The 25,221-nt window shown below is 36.9% G+C and overlaps 1 protein-coding gene across 1 annotated transcript in view; it reads left to right on the top strand.

Moving 5' to 3' along the window:
- The window catches only part of LOC130218719 (transcriptional activator GLI3-like), a 300,195-nt gene that overhangs the window by 237,519 nt on the left and 37,455 nt on the right, over positions 1-25,221 (top strand). Inside the window, 4 exon segments of the mRNA XM_056450972.1 lie at positions 1,846-2,050; positions 7,267-7,483; positions 17,983-18,096; positions 18,388-18,528. Of these exon segments, the coding sequence (XP_056306947.1) occupies positions 1,846-2,050; positions 7,267-7,483; positions 17,983-18,096; positions 18,388-18,528 (677 nt within the window).

Here is a 25,221-nt window from a genome sequence, read left to right as displayed (position 1 = left end):
TCTGTTGCTTTCATAATCATTTATGTTTTTAAATTTTTGAGTCTTCTTTTTTATCTGCCCCCTTCAAAATTAAAATATATATAAATTTAAGATGAAAGATACATGAAAGTCACATTTAAGGTGTGAATAAATTACATATAAGAGAGTAAATGACAGTCAAAAATTGTCCTTAAATACTATTTTTTATTATAGAATAATACAACAAATATCATCTGATATAATGTAATGAAGTATGAATAAGCATATAAATATGTAATTGTTAATTTCAAAGTGCTGGAAAAGTTAGAAAATTACCCTAAATAGTGCTTAGTGAAGGGTGCCTAAATTTTAGTTTGAAACCCCTGTTCTCTATAGTGCTTCCTATAGCAAAACTCGTTAAGTGTTTCTGAACAGCATGCAGAAAACCTGCTCCAATTAAAAGATTTTTTTGTCCCCAAATTCCACTCGTGTCTTGTGTTTTTCTAAGAAAAAACATATTATATGTGGTTTGTGAATGCCATTTAATGTCTTGCGCCAGAGCCTCTTAAAGAAGCAGGGGCTCCATGCACCGCAGGGCTTACAATACAGTTCCATACAATACCGCCCAAAACCATTACATACTGATTGTAAGGATACCACCAGGTTATGCTATGTTCCCATACAATGTTGAAATCAATAGAATCGCCAATGTATTGCTCTATCTCTTTTGAGCATTCCCTAAGTGCAATATAAGTACAATGAAAATAATTATTTACACTGTTTTATGTTTTATGATCTGTACATTTAAAAGAAACGGAGGCAGATATTTATGTTGAAATATCTGAGAAGCAAAGACTGATAAAAATAATCATATAATATCTTTAAATTATTATGTTTTTAATTAATCATGTCTGCTGAACTATAGACAAGCATGCCATAAACATAATTGCTGATTTAAAACCAAATAAAGGAAATCTTGGGAGTTTAGGATTTGATATGTATGCATAATGTTTATCTATCTACGTATTGATTTGTGTGAATAGCTACACACGGTTGTGATTGTCCCTGTTTACATTGTACCTCACACATCACAACTATTCTAAGACTTAAATCACACATCTAAGCAGAATGTCAACAATGTGAAAGATGTTCCAAATGTGGGAATACACACACAAACACACACGCTGATTTAAATTTGAATGACAGACCCTGTAATCATCGAATGTGTCAAACAAGAAAGAGAGAGAGAGGGAGAGAAAGAAAGAAAGAAATGAGTGTAATCTTGTTTTGTTTGCTTTCTGTTAAAAAAAGTACAAAACAACTGAAAGAAAGAAAAAATATGAGTCATAAAGTCATTGTGTCACTCCACACAACAAAAGACCACCATTCCATCCACGCGCACCCTTCTCTTCCCCTCCTCCTTCTCAGTTCGCTCTCCATTTTTCTCTTTTTTTTTCATGTTTGTGACATCCGCCAGTGAAAAGACAACAAAAGTCATTTCTTAATCTGTAGGTGCCAGTCATTGTGTGTGAGTTGAGGGCCTGTCTGCCTTTGAACTGCTTTCTAGTAAAAGCTTTTCAAAAACAACTCAGTGCAGTTCCATTCAACGCTAACATGCTATTCATCCTAATTAAACATGATTCAATATTGCTGTGATGCTGCCAAATAGCAGCCACAGTTATGTTAATGTGAGTGTTAAATACATGGAATGCAGGAAAAAAAAAATGGTCATTGTAAATACATAGTCCATGATGAATCAATTTGATTTATAATGCGCTTGGTCAGTAAAGCTTTCGGTGTGGTTCACAATTAATTGCATCAACAAATTTCTGGAAAAAATGCAAATTGAAAATATCTTCTTGTGTCATTTTACTTTTGTTTTTTCAGGTTCTAGATTTCCTAGTCCTAGGCTGATAAACCGGCCCAGCAGGAAAAGACCCATTCCCAACTCTCCTTCCTTGTCTGACCCCAGTTTTGACTTGCAGGCCATGATTCGCACCTCTCCCAACTCTTTAGTCACTATCCTTAATAATTCCCGCTCTAGCTCATCCAACAGTGGATCTTATGGACACCTATCTGCTGGAACTATCAGGTATGTACAACAATGAATTAAGAAAATATATTTCTTCTGGAGGGCTGCACAGTAGTGCAGTGGGTAGCATGTTCACCTCAAGTCGCTGGTTCGTGCCTCGGCTGGGTCAGTTGGCATTTCTGTGTGGAGTTTGCATGTTCTTCCCGTGTTGGTGTGGGTTTCCTCTGGGTGCTCCGGGTTGCCCCACAAGTCCAAAGACATGCGATATAGGTGAATTGGGGAGGCTAAAATGTCCGTGGTGTATGTGTGTGAGTGAGTGTGTTAAATGTTTCCCAGTGATGGGTTGCAGCTGGAAGGGCATCCGCTGTGTAAAAACATATGCTGGATAAGTTGGCAGTTCATTCCGCTGTGGCGACCCCAGATTAATAAAGGGACTAAGCTGAAAAGAAAATGAATGAATGAATTTCTTCTGCACAGATTGTTGTGTTTCGCACATCATGTTATACTATATCAGTTACTTGACAGGTGGTTTAACCTAAATTCTTTATTTATTTCAATTGATGTTGATCCAAACTGTGAAGCTGTAGCAAGCATGAAAATAAGGACAGACAAGACAGACTACTGGCAAAAAAAAATGTGAGTTTCTGAGAAAGAAATGGAGAGGAAAAGCATCCTGTACTGAAAGTGGACAATTCACATCCAGTGAAGTGATGAATGAACTCTGGATGGGGATATAAATGAGGGAACATAGAGAGCGCTATTAGGAGGAAACGTGTGAACATATTCCTCCCCTCCTCCCTCATACTCGTCTGTCTGATATGCATCACCTGATTAATGTTCTCTCCATCAGCGGAGGAGAGCTTTACCCTAACACTGCCGCCACGCAATCGCTCACTCTGGAAACGAGGAGAGGAAGGGGGAATGACAAATGAAAGGGTCATGAAGAGGGGGTAGGGGAAGGAAGTGCGGACTGAGGACGCTGGCACAAGCTTTAATGGGAAAGAGAGAGAATCTGTTGTAGAAAATGTTGTGGGAAAAAAAATATCACTTTGTCTTTTGTGAAATTGAGGGTTGTTCTTAAGCTGAGACCTGTCCTTAAGCCTAAGTATGCATTTTATCGGTTTTAGCAGCTAAATCATTCATGTCTGACTTATATGGCTCTTAGTTAGATGGGTCAGTTCATAACAGGAGAGACTTTAGGCAGACTTTGAATGGATAATGAAGCACTTGTCACATCAGTAAGACTATTGACTATTCAGTATTCAGATGGTGATTAGCCAACTGGACTGCAAACATTTCAGTAATAGTAATAGGGGTCAGTAATAGATTTTAATATTTATTTATTTATTTATTTATTTATTTTTTGTTTGCTTATTTACTCATTTATTTACACAGAACAGTAACATGACCAAACTCATTATCATGATGTTGTGCTGTTCAATATTTCTGTGGACACTGTATTTTTTCTATTTTGAATCCTACAATGAATAGGAAACTCACTCACTCACTCACTCACTCACTCACTCACTCACTCACTCACTCACTCACTCACTCACAATCCTTTGGCTTATTCCCTGTTTTATAGGGGGTTGCCACACTAGAATTAAAGGCAGGTTACTGCTATATGTTTTACTCAACATAGGCTCATTCTGAAAGCGTAGCCCTATATACGTTTCTGGAGATTGCGAATTATGTAGCCAGAGTTTTGTATGGCTAAATTTCGTCTTTAAAACAAACACTACGGGGCGCTACTTACCTCTGTATGGATGGCTTTTCCGCTGTTACCAGTTTGTCTAGTAGCTCGACATGTACGTCGGTGTACTTGAGATGCAGAGCAGAGTTGACCGCAACAACGAGGTTTGAGTCCAGTGAAGAACGGTTCCAGAAAGCATAAACAGAAGCCAAAAAATGTTATAAAAAAGTAAATAACAGTGTGAGAATGTGATAAAATGCTTTTCTTTTTCTGGATTGCTTTTCAAAACACTGCGGTAGGGTTTAGAGAAGTGGGTGGATGAGTCGATCAATCGCTGCTTTTTAAAATAATATTGGTTGGGTTTCTTGGTTGGTTGGTCAGTCAGTCAGTTAGTCAACAGCGGCCTCTGGTGGATTTAGGTGAGAGCAGCAGGTGCAAATGGCACTCACGAGAGAAATTTGAGATCTGAAAAAAGGTTCACAGCGCCCTCAAAAACAAAACAATAACTGCAAAAAAACGTAGCTCCTGAGACATATTTTGCTCTCTCCAGAAATGTATATAGGGCTACGTTTTCAGAATGAGCCTGGGTTGGTTTTACTGGCAAATGCTGGTAACAACTCTCAGTTCTCACATTCTCCCATTCACATAATTTAGTTAATCTAATTCACCTATTTTGCATGTCTTTGGACTAAGTGGAAAACTGAAGAACCTGGAGGAAACCCACCAGAAACAGGAGGAATATGAAAACGTTGCAATGAAAAGCCTCTTGGCCCAGCCGGAACTCGAACCAGTGACCTTCTTGCTTGCTTGCTAACCACTAAGCCACCATGCCATTCTGAATAAAAATTGAAGTGACATTGTAAAAAGTGAGAGCACACACACACATTGATCTTACATTTGGAGCAGTGGGCAGCCGTTGCTTCCAGCTTCCGGGGAGCAATTAGGGGTTAGGTGCCTTGCTCAGGGGCACCTCAGCCGGTTATCGAAGAGTGAGAGATTGTGGTTAATTCTCTCCCAACCTTCAATTCCTGCCAGGATCGGGAATCGAACCTGCAACCTTTCAATTACAAGTGGAACTTGCCCTTTTCTATTAGTACTACAACAGATGTTTAATGGGGGCAGAATGTCAACTCTGTCGTCTCACAGCTTCTTTGGTTCAAGTCCCTCCTGAGCCATAAGGCATTTCTGTGCAGAGTTTGCACGTTCTCACCTTGGTCGTGTGCCTTTTTCCGGGTGCTTTAGGTAAATTGGATAAAGTAAAAAAATAAAACTGTAGTGTGTGTGTGAATGGGAGAGATATTCCCAGCACTGAAGTTTGCATCGCTCTGAGTTCTAGAGTAATTAACGTTTTAATGCACTGTGGTCACCCCTGATAAAGAAGGGAAAATTGAGTTCAAAAGACAATAAACAGAAAGTTTTGCAGATGTCTCAGCATGTCAGAATATATGTTTTAACATTCAAACTGCTTGGTAACACTGTAAAATGGAGGATAGATTGACCATGGAGAGAGGACTATGAGAAACTAGTGTCTAGTGCTAGTGTCCTTGGTGATGTATCTCCTGTTTTAACAGCCCACATCCAGCACTTTTAGGAAGTGACATTGTCCAGTTTGAGTGGGGTTCTCAGAGTGAGAAATTATTACAGAAATGAATCTCTTTCCCACAACACATGCAATTAATCAGTAAATTGACATTGTAAGCTAATCAGTCATAACATTTGTGCAAATGTGGAGACAAAGGTGGCAGGCAAGGATCAAGGCCCGATGAGTGATGAGACAGCAACATCAACCACATTGTCCATAGAGTGTCTGGCTACATTGATTTCCTCTCTGCCTGTAATAAGACCAGTGACATATGAACTAACATGGAGAGACCAGCATATCCCACGATGAATGGAACCCCCCAGAGAATAGCTGTTATTGAGCACCAGGGCATATCATTAAGAGACACTAGGGTCTATAGAAGAAGTGGTTATCTTTGAAAGTCTATTTTTAGTTTCATTACGTGAACTCATAAGCTTTTCTTAAAAGGTTTATATGTGTTCTTGTTTTATGTGTATTCATTTATTAAGATTACCAGTGTAATACATTGCATTTATAAATATTGGACTATTAATAATAATTATAACCAGTTTGTTTGTTATTGTTCATGTTTTCAGTTGTTGTGGGTACCTGTTTGGTCTTTACTTGTCATGATACTTAATTAATTAACATAGATCTCTTTGTTTTTATATTCATTATTCTTGTGTGTTTAGATCCCACGTTGTGTTCCAATAATTTTGAGTATCTGTTGTGTCTTTTACTTTGTTTCATTAAGTTAATGCCACAAGCCATGTAGCATAAACTCGCCTCACAGCAAGAAGGTCACTCGTTCGACCCTAGGCTGGGACAGTTGGCATTTCTGTGTGGAGATTGCTCCCTGTGTTTGCCTGGGTTTCCTCCAGGTGCTCTGGTTTCCCCCACAAGACATGCAGTACAGGTGAAATGAATAAACTAAACTGGCCATAGTGTCTGGATGTTTCCCAGTTCTGGGTTGCAGCTGGAAGGGCATCTGCTGTGTAAAACTCATGCTGGATGAGTTGTCATTCCGCATTGGTTCATTCCGCTGTGGTGACCCCTGATGAATAAAGGGACTAAGCCGAAGGAAAAAATGAATGAGTTTATGCTTTTTTTGTTTTGTTTTCATTTATTAAACACTTTTGCGATTTGATTGTTTTCGTTTGGCCTTTTCATCATTCTTCAGAGCAAAATATTTTATAAGATTTTTTTTCTTAATTCATGATGCATTAAGTTAGTGGTAAAGACTTGTAACACTGCTACAATATAAAAATTTATATTAAAATAAATGCTGTTTTGTTTTTTTACTTTTTAGTCATCAAATAATCCTGTACAAAATGTAATGATTTCTAAAATTAATAATATATTAAGCAGCACAATGTTTTTTTTTTAACATTGGAAATAAGAGAAGATGTTTATAAAGTAGTAAAACAGCCTTTTAGAATAATTATAGAGTTATAGCATAAAATTTACCTTGGGTGTGTTTATCAGTTTATAAGCATTTTAAATAGAAAAATGTATTATAAAGATTAAGTTAAAAGTATTACTATAACAGGTTGGCGCGGTGGCGCAGTCAGTAGTGCTGTTGCCTCTCGTGCCTCCGCTGGGTCAGTTGGCATTTCTGTGTGGAGTTTGCATGTTCTCCCCATGTTCATGTGGGTTTCCACTGGGTGCTCAGGTTTCCCCCACAAGTCCAAAGATATGCGCTATAGGTGAATTGGGTAAGCTAAATTGTCAGTAGTGTATGTGTGTGAATGGAAGTGGAAGGGCATCCGCTGCGTAAATATATGCTGAATAAGTTGCTGGTTCATTTCGCTGTAGCAACCCCAGATTAATAAAGGGACTAAGCTGAAAAGAAAATTAATGCATGAATATTACCATTACAAAAATATAATAATAATGAGTAATAAATTAGTTTTTAATGTATGACATTAAATGTATGATACAGATTTTATTCATTTTCAGTTCTCACATTTAAATCTTTCTTTTATGAAGTTGTTTTTTTCTCTCTTTCTGTTTGTCTAACAGCCCTGCTTTGAGTTTTGGATATCCTCCAACACCTGTAGCACTGCAAATGCATCAGCAGCTAATCAGTCGACAACCAGGCATCGTAGGATCTGCATTTGGACACAGTCCACCACTCATACACTCAGCACCTGCATTTTCAACCCAGAGACCTGTTCCTGCCATCCAAACCTCCAGCCTGGCACCTACAGAACGTTCCATAGTCTCAAATGACTCACAGGTAAAAAAAAAAAAAAGAAAAAGAAAATGCAGTTAAAAAAAAAAAAGACAGGCCAGTAAATTGTGTGTTCTTGTATATAGTAACAAGTAATTTAGATTTTCCCCTCAAAGGTTGAATTTATTCAGTGCTTATCATTACAAAAACTACCTCTGTTTATTACTTTGTGGCACATGAAAATGTACCACCAACACAGCAGCATATATAAACAACAGAGAAAGTTTGCATGTTGGTAGCCTCCCTCGCAGACAGGCCTCATGGGAGATTTTCCCTTGGGTGCACATAGTCAGTGTTGTCTCGATGTGGAGAGCTGGCGAGCTTGCCCAGAAGGCACTTTTGAAAAATAACACCTCGCTTGTTAGCAGCAAGAAATCTTGCCACCTCCACCATTAATCAGACACAGATACATTCCCTTTGAAGGATGAGCATAAAAGTGTTTTTTTTTTTCTGTTTGCTTCAAGCATGCCATTTATACTGTGTGTTCACTCGATTAAGAACGGTATAGTGTCTTTTTGTTTATCTGTCTTTGTATTGATCCCTATTTCAAATGAGTTTTCCAGAGATTTTCCCAAAGCCACTCTCTCCTTTTAAGTCATTATAACCTCACTACTCTGTCCCAGCACAGTGTCATCCATTTCCTCTGCCTGACCCCAACAGCCTCTTTAATAGAAGGGCATTGTGGGATATTTGTCTCACCATATGGTTGTTAAGGTATTATAAAAAGAACAGAAGGTTACAAGCATTGCTCCAAGTGACAGGCATTTATTTTATTTTAACCCCTTTGAGGATCTTTTTGCCAAGCTTACAAAAATAATATCATTCTTTTAACAATATAAAATGTATTACTATTCATACAGTGTACAGGCTTAAAATGTGGAATTTGTTCAAAGCCCTACGTCATCATTATTTACTCAACTTTATGTTATTATATCCAGTTGAAATCTGAATTAAACCCCCCTTTGATTTTTTTTCTTTTTTAAATAGTTCCCAAATGATGTTTAACAGAGCAAGGAAATTCACAGTATGTCTGAGAATATTTTTTCTTCTGGAGAAAGTCTTATTTGTTTTATTTCGGCTAGAATAAAAGCAGTTTTAAAAGTTTTCAAAACCATTTTAAGGTCAATATTATTAGTCCCTTTAGCTAATTTTTTTTCTATTGTCTACAGAACAAACCATCGTTATACAATAACTTGCCTTATTACCCTGTCCTTCCTAGTTAACCTTATTAACCTAGTTAAGCCTTTAAATGTCACTTTAACCTGTATAGAAGTGTCTTAAAAATATCTAGTAAAATATTATTTACTGTCATCATGGCAAAGATAAAAAAAAAATATTAGAAATGAGTTATTAAAACTATGTTTAGAAATGTGTTGAAAAATTATTCTCTCAATTAAACAGAAATTGGGGAAAAATAAACAGGGGGTCTAATAATTCAGGGGGTTTAATAATTCTGACTTCAACTGTACATGATTTGATTTGATGTGATTTCCAAGGTTTGAACTGGTAAAATACTGCATGAAATCCACTAAAGTCAAATGTATTTGTATATCACTTTTTACAGTACAGATTGTTTCAGTTTCACAGTGATAAACAGGTAAAATAGGGGAATCAATCATGCTCAGCTATGGAGATTGCTAATATTGTGTTGTAAGCAGGGATGGGTAGTATTTATAATACATATTTCCAACACAAAATAGTATTTTGTAATCTGTATTTGATAAGGTTATGGAAAGGCATAATATTTTGTATCAAAATACTTTAGTGTCTTGTATTTTTGGAAGTTTTAAACTAAAGTAAAATACTTTGTAAGAAGTATGATGACATCATAAAAATGTGGTCACTGATTGGTGCTTTCTCATTATTTGCCTGGACTAGAGATCAGAACAAAATATTTATTTGCAGGTGGCCAATGCTTGGAGTATGGATGGAAAATATGCATCTTATATTAAAAACAGACAAATGACTGGTGTATATTTGGGAGCAAGTCAACAATCATTGAAAATAGCAAACTGAGCAATGCTTTGACCAGTAATATATAATGACAGTATATCGTACAATAATCAGATATAGTACAATGTTCCAACACATTATATACATTAAATAGTTTAAATCGTAGGAGATCATCTCCAAGACAAGACTTTCTGTATAAAATTTGTACAAAATTTTTAATAAAATCAAAGTATTCAATTATTTTATGAATACCTACTCATGTACAGTCACTGTAAATGTGAACGAGGTGGCAGAGAAGCTTCCTAAAATCTGGTCACAGAAATAGCTGTTTGCTATTAAACACCGTTTACTTCACTAGTCAAGTCAGTTTAATGGTGAAGGGATTGATTGACAAGGCCTATCATTAGGAAGTTTGCAAAGAATTTTCACACCTTCTTTTAAAAAGTATTTTTAAAATACAAAAATGCAGTATTTTGCTTTGATACATGTTGTAGCTGCTGTATTTTGTAGTTCATTTTAATTCACTTTAAATTAAGGTATTTGGGCTTTTATTTTGCCCACCTCTGGTTGTAAGCAGCTGCAAAATACAATGGTGTCATTGTATTTTATTGTATGGGGGTTTGAGGGGGAGTGATGGGATGGAGGGAGACTGGTAATGAATAAAGAAGAGCAGGGGGGTGAAAGGCATTTAAGAGTGGTAGTGTAGTTTACGGGTGTGACTGAGAGCTTGAATGGGTGTTTCCCAGTGCTAAAACATATGCCAGAGTAATTGGCAGTTCATACCTCTTTGGTGACCCCTAATAAATCAGGGACAAAAACAGAAGTATAGTAAGTGAGTGTATACGTATTTTACTGCAGATTTAATTTTTGGAAAATGATATGCTGCATTATTTTTCCTGTGAATTAATGTTTTATTTTACGTTTATAGTCTTTAATGTGCTTTAATAATTTTACTCTATTCAAACCAACATTAAGGCTATGTGGCTATGCCTCGAAAACTTTTATGATTCTGCATGTTTTGAATCATCAATTTCATGTGATCAATTCCTTTGTATATCAATTATTTTATTGTTTTATTATTAGATACCTTATTCAGTTATTTCCGATATTCAAAAATATTTATTTGCCAGAGCTTTCCTTTCACTGTAGTGTAAGTGCACATGTTCAACAGCAACTCTGCCTTTTCTCTGCTGTTTCATGAACCCAGCAGATGCGCAAGCTGGAAAAAGTCAAAATTAATTTTTTTATAAGATCAGCTTTATGAATGTTTTATTTCATATGTATAGTTTAATTATGTATTTACTTTGTTAATAATCATTTTATTCTATTTCTTTATGTTCAAAGCACAGGCTAAGTGTTGAAAACTCTGAAATATTTTCCATGTTGACTGATCATTATTTCGCATGATCAAATCCTTTGCATTATAACTATATTATTGTTTTATTTTATTATTATTTTATTTTTGAAAAAGTCACCAGCTGTTAGCCTATGTACATCCACACGATCTCTTTTACGACCACACTCCCTCTCTGTCTGCCTGTCACTGCAAGAGACATGCTTTAAAAGAGCTATGACAAGAACTCATAGCTAGATGTCATAACTGACTCAGTCGAAAAGTACACTGCAAAGAACAAAACTAATTTTAACTTGTCAATTGATTATCAAATGACCATGGAAATTTAAATGCACCTCTGCTGCATGTTGTCAATGTTATGCATTTAAAATACGCACGGCAAGCCATTGATTATGCCACTTAGTCCATGGTCATTATGCCTTACTTATAGTTCATTATTGATTCAGGTCACTTCAGTTCAAAATGTTTCTCTTGATGCTGCAATTTGCTACAATTTGCAAAACACTTTGAAATAAATATAAAAACGGCGGGATTCCCTTTCTTTTCCATTACAGGTGCTGTCGCCCCTCCTATGCAATCCTCACAGTCATACAGTGGTGTGTGACTGTCAGCAAACGTGCTCCATACTGATAAATAGACGCTGTTTCCCAAACAGATTCTCTACACGTGATTTGAAGCAGAGCGAAAGTCTGGGTTTTGGGTGCATGTTTGAACAGAGAGATACACATGATCAATAATAATATCTAAAGATTTCGATTTTGGTGGGGTTTTTTTTAAACACAACTAATTTTGTCCTAAATGAGCATAAAAAGTTAGCAAAGCAATCAAATGCTTTCATTATAATGTTAGATGCAGGCACGTGCAAAGATAGGGCTCAACCTATCTCATCCTATGCCCTTTTTTCTCTTGGATAAAAAGTGCCCCTCAAAAATGAACGAAAGTGCCCACCGGTCTTCAGTTCGTGATCGCCTCAAATTCGCCCCCCAACCCCCACTCTTCAGTTGGTGGTCATATCCCTTATTTTCACATCTCAATGTTAACAGGTATGACCTGGTCATTGAGTGTTTACCGGGGCTGCCTGGCCTCTGAGTTTAAAAGCTGCAAAAGTAGCAAGCAGCGAGACACCAGGAATATAGTAAAAAGATCAACTGCACGTCATACACCGTCAAGCTCTTTGTGACATTTGATTCACCGACTCCCACTGCAGAAAAACTCTCTCCATTTCCTCCCCGCATTATTTTATAGAACAACCGGTTGGTTGGTAACCAACAAAGCTTCAACAATGACCGTTCTACTGAAGATCTTCTCTTTTATATTTACACCACTTCCCTGGATCCCATCATTCCAGAACATAGCTTTTCTTACCGTGACACACAGCTCTATCTCTTGTTTCATCTAGATGATCCAACAATAAGGCCCAATCCCAATTCCATTTTGTACCCAGAGTGTGAAGGGGAGTGTGAAGGGGAACAGCTTCAAAGTTTACCCCTAAAAAATGGGACACCACTACATCATATGTCATCGTGATCTCTTGCTTCATATGAGATCAACGATTGCAACTGCTGTAGTTATTCCAGTTGTGTTATTTTTTGGTATTTATCTTCAGGAAATCACTAAAGGTATATATCATGTTTTCGTAATGATATAATGTGGCAATAAGATCGTAACTGTACTGTGCATTTACACAGTGGCCATATTCACCTATGTAAACACACAAAAACAACATAACATTATAGCAGATACTGTAAAAAGGTAATTCTCGGTCACTAGACTTTTCTGACAGGGTATTTAAGTGTCATTGAGTGACAGAATGTTGTGTGATTACTTATTTTAGTGTTGTTTTTTTAAAGCATGACGGTAAAACACGAACACGGCTATGAAAGTATTAAAACATATGATTGTTTGTTGTAAAAATTCATAATAATGACAAAAATATTAATTTGTGCATATCCTTACTTTTGTGTGCAGCCTTGCTGCCATTGTAGATTGTGTATTTTGGGAAATTTTCTTACCCCTTGGTAAATCTCCGTTTTAAGGGATATCTAGCCCTTTCCCTTAGCTATAAGGAATTGGGACGACCCTACCTCTTCATGTGTACACACAAAACGAGGGGTAGGGGTAAGGGGAAGGACTAAGAGGTAGAACTGGGACAGATCTTACACAGCATGGATGAACGTTCATCACCTGCAGCTCAATCTGGCTAAAACATAACTTCTTTTCCTCCCTGAAATACAAACTATACATCATAATTTGATGATAAAGCTGGGGTCATCTACAAATATTTCTTTCAATTCAGTAAGGAATCTTGGGCTGATTTTTGATGACCAGTTGTCATTCAAAGATCACATTGGAAACAAATAGGACGAACTTGAACTTAATAATGTTAGAAAAATAGGTTCTTCCTCACTGGGCAAGCAGCACAACTTCTGGTACAAGCACTTTTCTAGTCATTTCTAGACTAGACCATGTTCTCCTAGTTAGACTTCCATCATCCAATGTGAAACATCTTCAAATGATACAAAATGCAGCTTCTTGTCTGGTCTTCAAAAAATGTCACACATTTTTTTATCTCCCTGGACTGGCTACCAGTTGAAGCTCATATTAAATCAAATATCTGATACTTGCATGCAAAGCTGCCACAGGATCTGCCCCCTGATATTTCCACTTATTTTTACAAATAGAAGTGAGCACCTAACTAAAATAAATAAATAACATTTATTTTCTTACTGTCTCTTTTCGATGAATTGAATTGTAAATCGCTTTGGATTAAAGCATCTGCTATATGACTAAAAGTAAAAGTGAGTGCTGAGACCACAAGAGTAGCTTTACCATGTTCTCTGATTTATCTGTTTGTTTATTTTCTTTTTCTATTCCATACTGTAATAAAAAATTATGAGGATGTAGAAGATCTCAATGAATATATTTATTTAAAGTACACAGCAGTACCATGGGTTCAGCATAGTCAGAATGAACCCTGAACATTCTTAAACTCAAACCTTTTATGCAGTTTTAGTTTACTGCATTTAGATGTAAATGAAGATGCTCCTTGGCTGTTATCACAGCTGTGCTCCGTATCTTAATGCAATTTTGACCAAGGTTATAGAAGTTTTAGATTTTTCATTAGTTTTAGTGTTATTTCATTTTTACTTTTATGTTTTCAAATTCAGTTAGTTTTAATTAGTTTTTAGAAGTATAGTTACTAGTTTTTAATAGTTTTTATATTTTCAAATTGCTTAGTTTTAGTTTAGTTTTTATTAGTTTCAGTATTAGTTATAGTTTTTTTTTGTTTGTTTCTTGTTTTTTAAAAATTAGAATATTTGTTAGGTGCAGAATATTGTATAATAAAAACTCAACCAAAGATACATTTTTGAAACATGTATTCAGAGAATACATGAACACTACCATTTACCCATCCTCAAATTCAAATACAACAGCCCACAAGATAGCAAGCTTAAGTGCCATACAATTTGTGTGCAAGGCTGTTTTCCGGTTAGATACACAGTAGTGATGGAAAGTTTAGATCTTTTCCGCAAACAAGATCTTTTGTGACAATATTCCCATGTTTGGACTCAACATATCAAAAATATGTAGTTAGCAATCATATTTTCACTCAGTTGAAACATCACCTTGATCTGAAACGTTTCTTATGCTTATTCAATTAAGTTTTGCAACCCAACTGAAGCTTGATTCACTTATTTAAATTTAATTATGACTTTCTGTTATGAAATGAGCTAACAATTTGCCAGATTCACTCATTTAAGCCCTCTGTTTACCCACAGGACAGAATAAATCAGTTGTCCAAGTTTGGTCAATTCACAGCAAGCTGTCATCTGTTTGTGTTCAGTTCACTGAATCAGGCATGCACACTGTTATGAGTTCATCCATTCTCAAATCTGATCTCTGTGTACCTTTCTAGTAACTGAATAACTAGTGAATTTGGTTTATTTTGAATCAGATGGGGTATTGGGCATGTTAAAAAATAAGTTGTTTGTGGATAAGTGCTTACTGGAGACACAAATCGCTTCAAATGATTCAGTTGGATTTGATGAATTAGTTCAACTAGTTCACTTAGAACAGTGGTTCTAACAGGGGGCCTGGGCGAGCTTTGTGGGGGGTCGCATCATATTTAAAAAAATTCTTAGCAGTGGGCAATTAGAATTATGTTGCATTAGTTCATTTTATCCCCTAGCTCAGTGGTCCTCAACCACCAGTCCGTGGATCAATTGGTACGAAGCTGCACAAGAAATCATTAATTATTTCCGTTTTATTTATTATCTGAGTCTGAACAATCTTTTATTTTGAAAAGTCTCGGTCACTTGAGCCCCAAAATTTAACCCACAAGCAACAAAATGAGTAAAAACAGGCATCTTTAGAAAGTTTCTTTGCTAAGGGAAAAAGGCCAAGTGAAGGACCTGCAAACTGCCAAGGAATAGATCCGCAACCCACTTGTCAACAAATCAGGTGAATCCACTATGGCTGTGCAAGAGGATGAACTGATGGAGATTGCAAATGACGGTGGCATATCGCGTGTTTCTACAATTTGCACAAGTTTGTTGTTTCCAATGGAGGTGAGCGGCTTGCGTGGCTTGCGTGCACAAGCGGCGTGACACACTCACACCAATGAACCCACGGCCGCGACGCAAGTGCACATTCCATAAAGCGATCAGCTTTATGGAATAAAATCACTGTCATTAATATTTCTTGTGTAAATAAAATTCATGCATCCGTAATTATAAAATCGTAAAGGAAAACGGAACGTACTCGTAATTTTACGAGGGTACAATTCCAAAATCTGCAAGTAAAACACACAGATACGACATTTTCTTTGTCTGTTTGTATATGAATGATAAATTTAAGATGGGTGTACTTTACAAACATGAAATACAGTTTACCACAAACACGATGTCCTGATTACGAGTACGAATCAAACAGTGGCACTCCATTGTTAAAATTGTGTCATCGCTGTCACAGGCATTAATAAACAAGCGAGAGTCATCGATCACAAGGGCGCGCCTGCTGTGCACTCAAGCTCCACACACACACAGATCTCAGGTAAGATGTTTGTTATTCCCTCTTTGAGAAATATTTTGTTAAACTTTGTTATAGTTAAACACTGTTTAGTGATTCACTGAGAAACTCTGCGCTCGCTGCCTGTAACGTAAACTTACATTATGCTCACTATCCTCGGCCCGTTCTTAAGTTTGATTCTGTAAAGTGTCCAAAAAACACAGTGAAAATGGACCTCATTAAGTTTCAACCTTTATTACAGCTCATGACCGATATTTCTCAAAGAGGGAATAACAAACATCTTACCTGAGACGGTGTGGGGAGCTTGAGTGTCCAGCAGGCGTGCCCTTGTGATCAATGACTCTCGCTTGTTTATTAATGCCTGTAACAACGGTGACGTAATTTTGAATGTCACTGTTTGATTCGTACTAGTAATCAGGACTTCGTGTCCGTGGTGAAACAATTTCGTGTTTGTAAAGTTACACCCATCGTAAATTTATCAGTCATACACAAACAGTCAAAGAAAATGTCATATCTGTGTCTGTTCTAATCACAGATTTTGGAATTGTACCATCGTAAAATTACGAATACGTTCCATTTTCCTTTACGATTTTATAATTACGGATGCATGAATTTTATTTACGCACAAAATATTTATGACAGTGATTTTATTCCATAAGCTTCAGCTTGTATGGAATAATCACATTTTAGTAAGACTAATTTTCAATTTTCTCAGACAAACACAGAACACCCAAACACTGCAGTGCTCTGACTTTTCTCCATAAATAAAACTTGTATCAGGGCGACAGCAATGTTTTGTCAGTTTGTGATCCTCTGAGAAAACGGGTTGATGGTCGCATATGAAACCTATAAAACAACCCCTACCCTCATTGTGTTGCTGTCATGTCCAGTCATTGTTTTTGTCGTGGGAGCAACAGTGAGGACTGACTGGAGAAAGACTGGATTGATCTAGCCAATGGCATCAGTATTACAGACTCTGATGTGCCGTACGGGTCAAACACCTGCCGTAAAACTGAAATCGTGAAATAAATAGATTTACTTCTAAAAGGCTTGTGTATAAAATACATTTACAAAGACAGAAACGAAGGATGTTATTGTTATAATTTCAGTTAGTTTAAGTTTGTTTTTATACTTACACAATACAGTTTCAGTAAGGTTTTAGAGTTTTAACTCAAGATTTATTTTAATTTCAGTTAACGAAAATGTTTTTTCAAATCTAGCTTTCATTTTTTTGTTCGTTTTCATTAACTCTAGTGGTTTTGACACCCCATTCTATGAGATGGTCCTTTGTGTCCCACGCCCATCCCCATTCTACAATTGGCATCATTTGCTCAAGATATGAACATCTCAAAAAATACACAGACAACAAACAGTTGACTTGTCTTCTCTATCATAATTCAGCCCTTTAGAGAAATGAGCATCAACACACAATTTAGAGTGGAAGTTGTATAGAGGCAGACTAATTTATTACAATACAAAACAATATATATATATACTGTATATATTTTTTAATATTTGTTTAGAATAATATGTTTACATCTAGCACACATAAATGCAATTTTTTTTATGAAATATATTTTTATGCATATTTTATGCGCTTTAATAGTGAAGCAAACTCACAGCAAAGATAAACTGCTAGATGACTTGCAGACTGAACATTCCTTCCGATATAAAGCATCCTGCTGTCTCATCCCATTGAATATAAATTTGTCCTTTCACCAAATGCCTTTCTTCACTAACACTGGTCAGTTGCTAGGAACTTCTTCTATCAAAGACAGACAGAGGGAATTGCAATGAATGAGTAGATAGCATTCAGGAAGAAATTGGGAAAAAATTGTTTGGATAATTTGAAGAGTCAGTGGCTTTTCTCATTCTATGAAATGGATTGTTTGCATGTGTATTACTCAAGTAACTAAAAAAAATTGGAAAAGTGTTGCTAATCTTTTTATGCCTATTTCACACCAGTGAAATTACATACTGTTATTTGATTCTGTTGTGTCTCTTTATCAACAGTATGTAAAGTTGATTTAACTCATCAATCTGTATTGTATAAAGCTATCTAGAAATAAATTACTCACTCTTGAATAACAAATTTTGACCTACATTTATAAGGATGATTAATACACTATTATAGTGCATGTTTTATTAATCAGTTTTTTTTTGTTTTCAGAGTAAACCCACAAGTGAGTCGGCTGTGAGCAGCACAGGGGACCCCATGAACCATAAAAGGTCCAAACTCAAACCTGAAGAAGAACCACCCAGCCCCAGAGCCGTTAGCATGCAGGTATGAACATTTTCACATGTGCATAGGCATACGAAAAGATAAACACAAACACACACCAGTCAATAAATCAATAAATAAATAATTAAAAAAACAGAAACAAAGCTAGCACCAATTATGTGACATACTCTAAAGCGATTTAATTTTGTTTGATTTGGCCGCCTGTTGTGGAACTGCTTTAGATGTGATAAGCCCCATTAATCTCCACAGCCTCAGAAGGAAATTGTTTTTCTTTTAATCAGATGCAGATGCATAGAATGCCTCCCAAAACCAGTGCCGCATGTGTTTTTACAGGAGCAAATGAATGGAATGACTCTGGTGAAGGAAGAGGGCGATAAAGAGGAGGGCAAGCAGGAGCCAGAGGTAGTGTACGAGACTAACTGTCACTGGGATGGTTGCTGCAGAGAGTTTGACACCCAAGAGCAGCTTGTGCATGTGAGTGGACACCACATCTGTGTTTTATCTATAAAAATGTTAAGTCTGTTAATAGAATCATTCATGATAAGGCTCTTTAGGTGGAAAATGCACACATACACACAAACACCTTAAAATCCTCTACTTCGCTTCAGACATCCCATTTGTCACAGCCACTCCAAAGCTTAAGAAGACAGTGAAAGGACATGAAAGCACACATCCTGTGAAAATACACTTTGCTCCCCTTAACCACTTCTTTTTGGACATCGCATACACACAGCCATTCTTTTAACTGCTCTTTCCTTCTATCATCACCACAAGTGCACACACATTCACAGAAACACACACCATCCCCAAAGGCACACTGATAGATAGATTCCCAGATCTCCACTGCTGTCTATCCCTACTCTGACATGGCAATCCATAGCGGTCATGCCAACCCCTATCTATAATTGAAAGCCTCCTGTTGGAATGGCCTGCCTCCCACATTTGAAGGCTTGTGCTCAGTGCTTGAAGATCTTGACAACTTATTGCCTTTTTCTTTCTTTCTTTTTCTTTCTTTCTTTCTTTTTTTTTTTTTTTTCTTTCTTTCTTTCTTTCTTTCTTTCTTTCTTTCTTACTTTCTTTCTTTCTTTCTTTCATTAATAAAACTCTTCATTTAGCTTTTTGCACTTCAATGGTCCTGAGGTGTCACAAACAAATTTGAATTGAGAGTAATTATACTTATATCAATGGAAAATTACACTCTTTCCCCATGTTCCACAAGCTTCATAACCTTTATATTGTAATAATTATATTCCATTATTAATATTATTATAACTTAAATGTGTTTACATTTGATATTTTTAAAATTATCTCTGTAAATATTACTGGCCTACATGGTTTATTTGCTGTCAGCTTTATGTTGTTTCATTAAAATATCACAGTGACTTTGTTTTGTTTTTGTGCTTTCCCCCCCACATCTCACAGTCTAATTTTAGATGGAAAAAAAAAAAATATATATATATATATTGTCTTGTGGGTGTACAGTTTTTTCAGCTTTGTAAAAATGCTAGCACCATGGTGCTCTTTTATCAACACAGCTTTAGCACTCTTGATAAGATAAACATCAAATCTCTGCAACTTACCACACTTATCTGCTCCACACAGTCAGCATAAATCAGTTGGGTGTCGATTTATAAAGATTTTTTTTCATTATTTTTTTCCTTTTGACTTATTTCCTTGCAATTCACTCCCACTACAGGTGTTTGGTTCTCTAGCAGTCTTTCTTTTTGTGTCTTTTCCAGTAGGGGTATAGCTCATAAGGGCTCTTTAATGCTAGCTGACCAGGGTGTCCAGTGAAAAACAAAACAGAAATGATTTTCCTCTGTTCCACGTCAGAAGTCGTCCATCATCTGAGTTGACCAACGATTAAATTATCCAGCAATTGTCCTTGTTGCTTCCATTATCAGTTGAATAAATACCAAATTTAAGCAATATGCTATTTCTAATAATTAACTATGGAAACAAAAGTTTCATTTTTAGCCCTAATCCTTATTTTTTGCATCTCTTTTTACTCTTTTTACATCTATTTTTTTCTCTCTCATTTCCCCTCCGTCTTAGTGGTTTTGACTGATAATGGCGTTGTGGGGTGGTCTCTGTCCTTGTATGTTTTGAGGGTAAGAATAGCACTTTTAAGCTGCTCACTGCTCCTCCCTGTGTTGGGAGAGATAAACGTAGACTGAGTGGGAATGTGGGGCCTATCTGGCTGCGGGAAAAGACCCATTAATTGGCAAATTTTTTTTGATCTGCCAGAGGATTAAACACCTTATCTGTCTGGAGTATCTTACTCTAAGATGAAAAGGCTGTGCTGAATTACACATGCCAATTGACTCCCCACACACACATTATTATTATTACTCTCTCAAATTCCCACTCCCTCTTGCTCGCCATCTTTTAATGCCTCTTGTCAGCTTTTCTCAGCTTTTTTTTTATTGCGCTTTAGATACTGACTTGAGAAAAGGGAGTATGATTTATTAGTGTGCGTTTGATAATGTTAAATGCTGTTGCAAATCCCTAAGCTTTGTGAAATTGGCGTGTAAACAGGCACTTTTCATGCATGGATGAATTTTAATGGTGCAGGCCACGGCCTAGAAAAACTAGTGAGATAAGAATACAGCACAAATTAATATTAAGATAGCTGCAAAATTGGGACACACATGCACGTGTGCTATGATGGAAAATGGGAATCATAAAATATTCCACTTCATACAGTCCATTTTGTTCAACAGTAAAATAAAAAATAATGTATATTTGGAGTTGACAAAGTGAGTATGTTTTATTTGCATGCAGCAAACAAATAATGTAAGCAACTTGTCCCTTGCTAGAAGCCTGGGAGTCCCAGTGGTTGTTGTCTTGGCAGGTGAAGATGAATAGATCTTTCCTTGGAGCTGCACATGTAGCATCAGCACCTGTTAGTCTATTTCCCTTGGCTGCAGCCATGTTCGTTTACAACAACGCCATCATCTGCTCAATAACCATTGCTATTACATTGGGCCATTAGGGCATTAGTGTCACCAACCCCAACAACCCCGCTCCCCACCCCCCAATACTTTCCAATCTTACTCTTTTATCCTTTTATCAGTGTAGGCAGGTCATGCATCAGGCATGACAGCATTAAGCTTATTTGTACAAGCGAGTGTACCAACATTCAGGGATGTGTTGCAATCTCTCTCTCTGCTTCAAGCAGCAGGGCCTGCAGATGGATCACATGCCATAGAGAATACCTCCAGGAGAAAGGTATAAAAGGGAGGATGAATGTATAAAAAGAGCACTTTTGAGTGGTAAACAAAATAATCATTAATCCAAAAGAGTCTTGTCAGGTTAAGCATTTTAGCTATCCTTAGGCTTGTTTAAAATCAGTGATTTCTTTCAAGGGTCTTATGAAGTTTATTATATCAACAAAAAAACAACAAAGTTTAAATATTTTGGTGGTTAAAAATAGCAAATGTTACTGGTGAGTTTGTGATTTTCAGGATAATATACAATATGGAACAACAAATGTAGCTTAATAATAGTTAAGCAGTGGATGTTTGATATTCATCTTGTAAAATCAAAGTCAAAAGTCAAAAAAAGACATAGGTAATATTGTAGAGAACTCTTTGTAAGGATAGCTTGAACAAATAAACAATTACTTTTCAACCTGCACTGCAAAAATGCTTTTCTTACTTATACAACAAAACATATTGTCTTGTTTTAAGAATTAATATCCCAAAATTAAGTGAGTTTTTCCTTAAAATTAGCTATATAATCTGCCAATGGAGTAAGTTAAATAATATTGTATTTCCTTTTGACATAATATTATTTTGCTTACCCCTTTGGCAGATTATTTTGCTTGTTTTAAGGAAAAACTGTTTTGATGTTTTGCTTTGCTTAGGACAATATGTTTTGCTTGTCCAGAAAATTCTTCTTGATTTAAGAATTTTTAGATATTTGGACTAGAAACAAGACAAAAAAAGTCAAAGTAAGAAAATTATTTTGTCGTGACAACTTGACATTACTAAGAAAAAAAACTGCTTGTGTCTTTGGCATTACCAAGACAACAAAACTTTTCAAAAACCTCTCATAAACAGGATTGTCATGAGGCCATAAAAATTGTGTTATGAATATTTTTCTGATCACTTTTTTCAGTGGAACAAACTGAATTTGTCATTCAAATTTCCCATTAAAAGTATCAATACTCTTTCAACTACAGTGCTACAAATTGAATTAGTCGTTAAAATGTAATTAAGTTTCAAAATTGTCAAATGAATATTATTAGGTCTCCTCCAACAAGGTCAAATAATAGACAATTTCAAATGTCTAATAAGCATGAATGAGACTATTATGCTGAGTTCAGACTGCATGATTTTAGCCCCAGTTTTGACTCGCCGACAGGTTTTGAGAAATCGCTGACACATGCCTGAAGTCACAGGAAAACTGGTGCTTGTTCACGCGAGTAACAATCACACAGTGTGAACTATCAAAGAGTCGCCGATGCTCATGAGATATTTGGCATGCTAGTTAATAACACAATATATACTATGTGTTTTTGGTTGTGAGATGTAGTTTGGACAAAGTTGTCGGCGATTCTTCCTATTGTAAAGTCATGCATTGTGAAACCTCCTGTCGCCAATCCATCTTGCAGTGTAAACAAAGCAGCGACAAAACGCGAGCCCATGTAGTGTGAAAACATCTGTGACACGATTACTTTGAAAATCCTGCTGTCTGAACTCAGCAATAGAGAAATAACCAGGTGTCAGTCATCCAATAACAGTAGTAATTAACAGTATTTTATTGCATTTGGCTCTTTATCATTTCTGAGCAACTGTCCTATCATTATAACCCATCAGTGCGATCACATTCTTCTAGGTCCATGCTTCACTCGCATTTTGAACATTGTATTCAGCTTTTCAGGAGACCCTGGTTTAAGAAAAATATGAATGAAACTGTTATAACTGTATAAAATTTTATGAAAACTGTAAAACTATATTAAAAACTAGAAGGTTGCTGGGTCAGGTGGCATTTCTGTTCTCCCTGTGTTTGTGTGGGTTTCCTCTGGGTGCTCTAGTTTCCCCCACAGTCCAAAGACATGTGGTATAGATGAACTGAATAAACTAAATTGGTCATAGTGAATGAGAGTGTGTGAATGAAAGCATGAGTTAATGAGAGAATGTGTAGGTGTTTCCCAGCACTGGGGGTTCCACCAGTTCCAACAAGTACTCTTAGTGCTGGATTGTGGCTTGAAGGGAATTTGCCACTTAAAACATTTAAGTAATTGTACATACAGAGTAATTGGCAGTTCCACTGTGGTGACCTCAGCTAAATCAGGGACTAAGGAAAGTAAGTATTGACACGTTTAATGATAATTTCTAATGACAAATTGAGTTTTTTCTACAGGAAAAAAGTGATCAGAAATATATTCATGACACAACAACAAGAACAACAAACTCTTTCAGACCATAACAACATCACATTACAGTATATGTGTTAGCTGTTCATGCAAGATATCAAATAGAGTAAACATTAAAAGATGACAAATTAAGCATTTATCTCTAAATTAAAGTATACATCATTGGGGAACCAACAAATTTAACCCAAAAATGACCAGTCAGTCAGATGAAAAAGGCGGAGTCAGATATTCAGTTAAATAAAGTTTACTGAAGAGTTTGCAGTTTCATCAGTAGCCAGCTTCAACACTTGTATAGAATTTATAGGGCACTCTGCTTACATTGTCAAAACAACAACAATTATACTCATACATAACGTCATTAACTGTATCATACATATTAAAACCACAGATAGCCTTAGACATTTTCCATGTGTGTTTGTGTGTACAATTCCTACCAATGTCTCAAGCATACAAACATCAGACAGTCACTAGGCTATTCAGAGCTGACCCTAGACATGTGAAATAATCCACAAATTAATAAAACACACACACAATCTGTTTCATACTCAAGGCTGTCTCTGCACTGCAAAACTCAAGAAGTTATGGTAACTCAAACCATTTGAGGAAACCGGTTGCAACAAACCATTTAAGCTCAAAAACTAATCCTAATGAGTACTGTGAACTTTATCCGTTTGAGTACACGAAACAGATTGAGCACAGTAAAACCCAATAAAATAAGAGAACTCAAGCCAATTGAGTACTGTTAAACCCAATCATTTTAGGCAACTCAAACCATTTGAGAAAAACGACTGCTACAAAACAAACCCAAAAACGCTACGGTTACTAAAGTAACCCTTCGTTCCCCGAGGGGGGGAACGGAAATGCTATGTGGAAACTTCCACTATGGGGATTTCGTCAGAAACCAATCATCTGAAAGAGTATAAAAACGGGCCAATGAAATGCCAATGAGTTGGCAGCGTCAGCGTGCACAGGTGGCGTCAATGACAATCAGTCATGCTATAAAGACGCAGCCAGTGCCATGCTCGACATCCTTTTCTAGCTGAAGAGACTTTCATGCTCAACAGCTAAGGGACAATCGTTGTGGCGAAGGAACATAGCATTTCTGTTCCCCCCCTCGGGGAACGAAGGGTTACTTTAGTAACCGTAGCGTTCCCCTTCGGATGGGGAACTCCAATGCTATGTGGAAACTTCCACTATGGGGAAATCTATGGAAAACGCCACAACGAAAGAACCTTACTGCGTCCCTGGCGAAGGGTGTGCCACGCAGTAGAGTGAGCGCACCTACAACGCCCCAAGACACAGTCTTCCAACGTGTCCCCAGGCCCTCAATTACTTGTTCAGAAACAGTTATATTTTTCGGGGAGTCGCAATAACCCAGTAAAATAGGTTTTGATACGACAGTACGTTGGGAAAGTGTTCAGTCCCGATAGGGAGGACGCTGCGGAGCTCACCTGTTACCCAGAGGGGAGACCTGGTGACAACTTATGGACTAGCCCAGAGATGGGGAGTCCTTGCATAAGGATGGTTAGCGGGGAGGGAAGACACGAGCCTGCCCTAGAAGGGGGGACTATACCGTGGCTGAGTGAACGTATGGGATCGCCAGCGGGGATCACGCATAGCAGGCACCTATACCCAGAACGCGGGCTGACCAGCGGGCATGCCGACAACGTAACGGGCCAACACCTGACTCCTCCGAGTCAGATGCTGGGGGCCTTGGAGGAACTCTGCAGGGTTCACCAAAGAAATGGGGAACTAAACTGACAAAGCTGAAAAAGCGCACGTAT

The sequence above is a fragment of the Danio aesculapii genome, chromosome 24, assembly GCF_903798145.1.
Source record: "Danio aesculapii chromosome 24, fDanAes4.1, whole genome shotgun sequence".
In the NCBI taxonomy this organism is placed as follows: Eukaryota; Metazoa; Chordata; class Actinopteri; order Cypriniformes; family Danionidae; genus Danio; species Danio aesculapii.
This window is presented reverse-complemented; position numbering and strand designations above follow the sequence as displayed.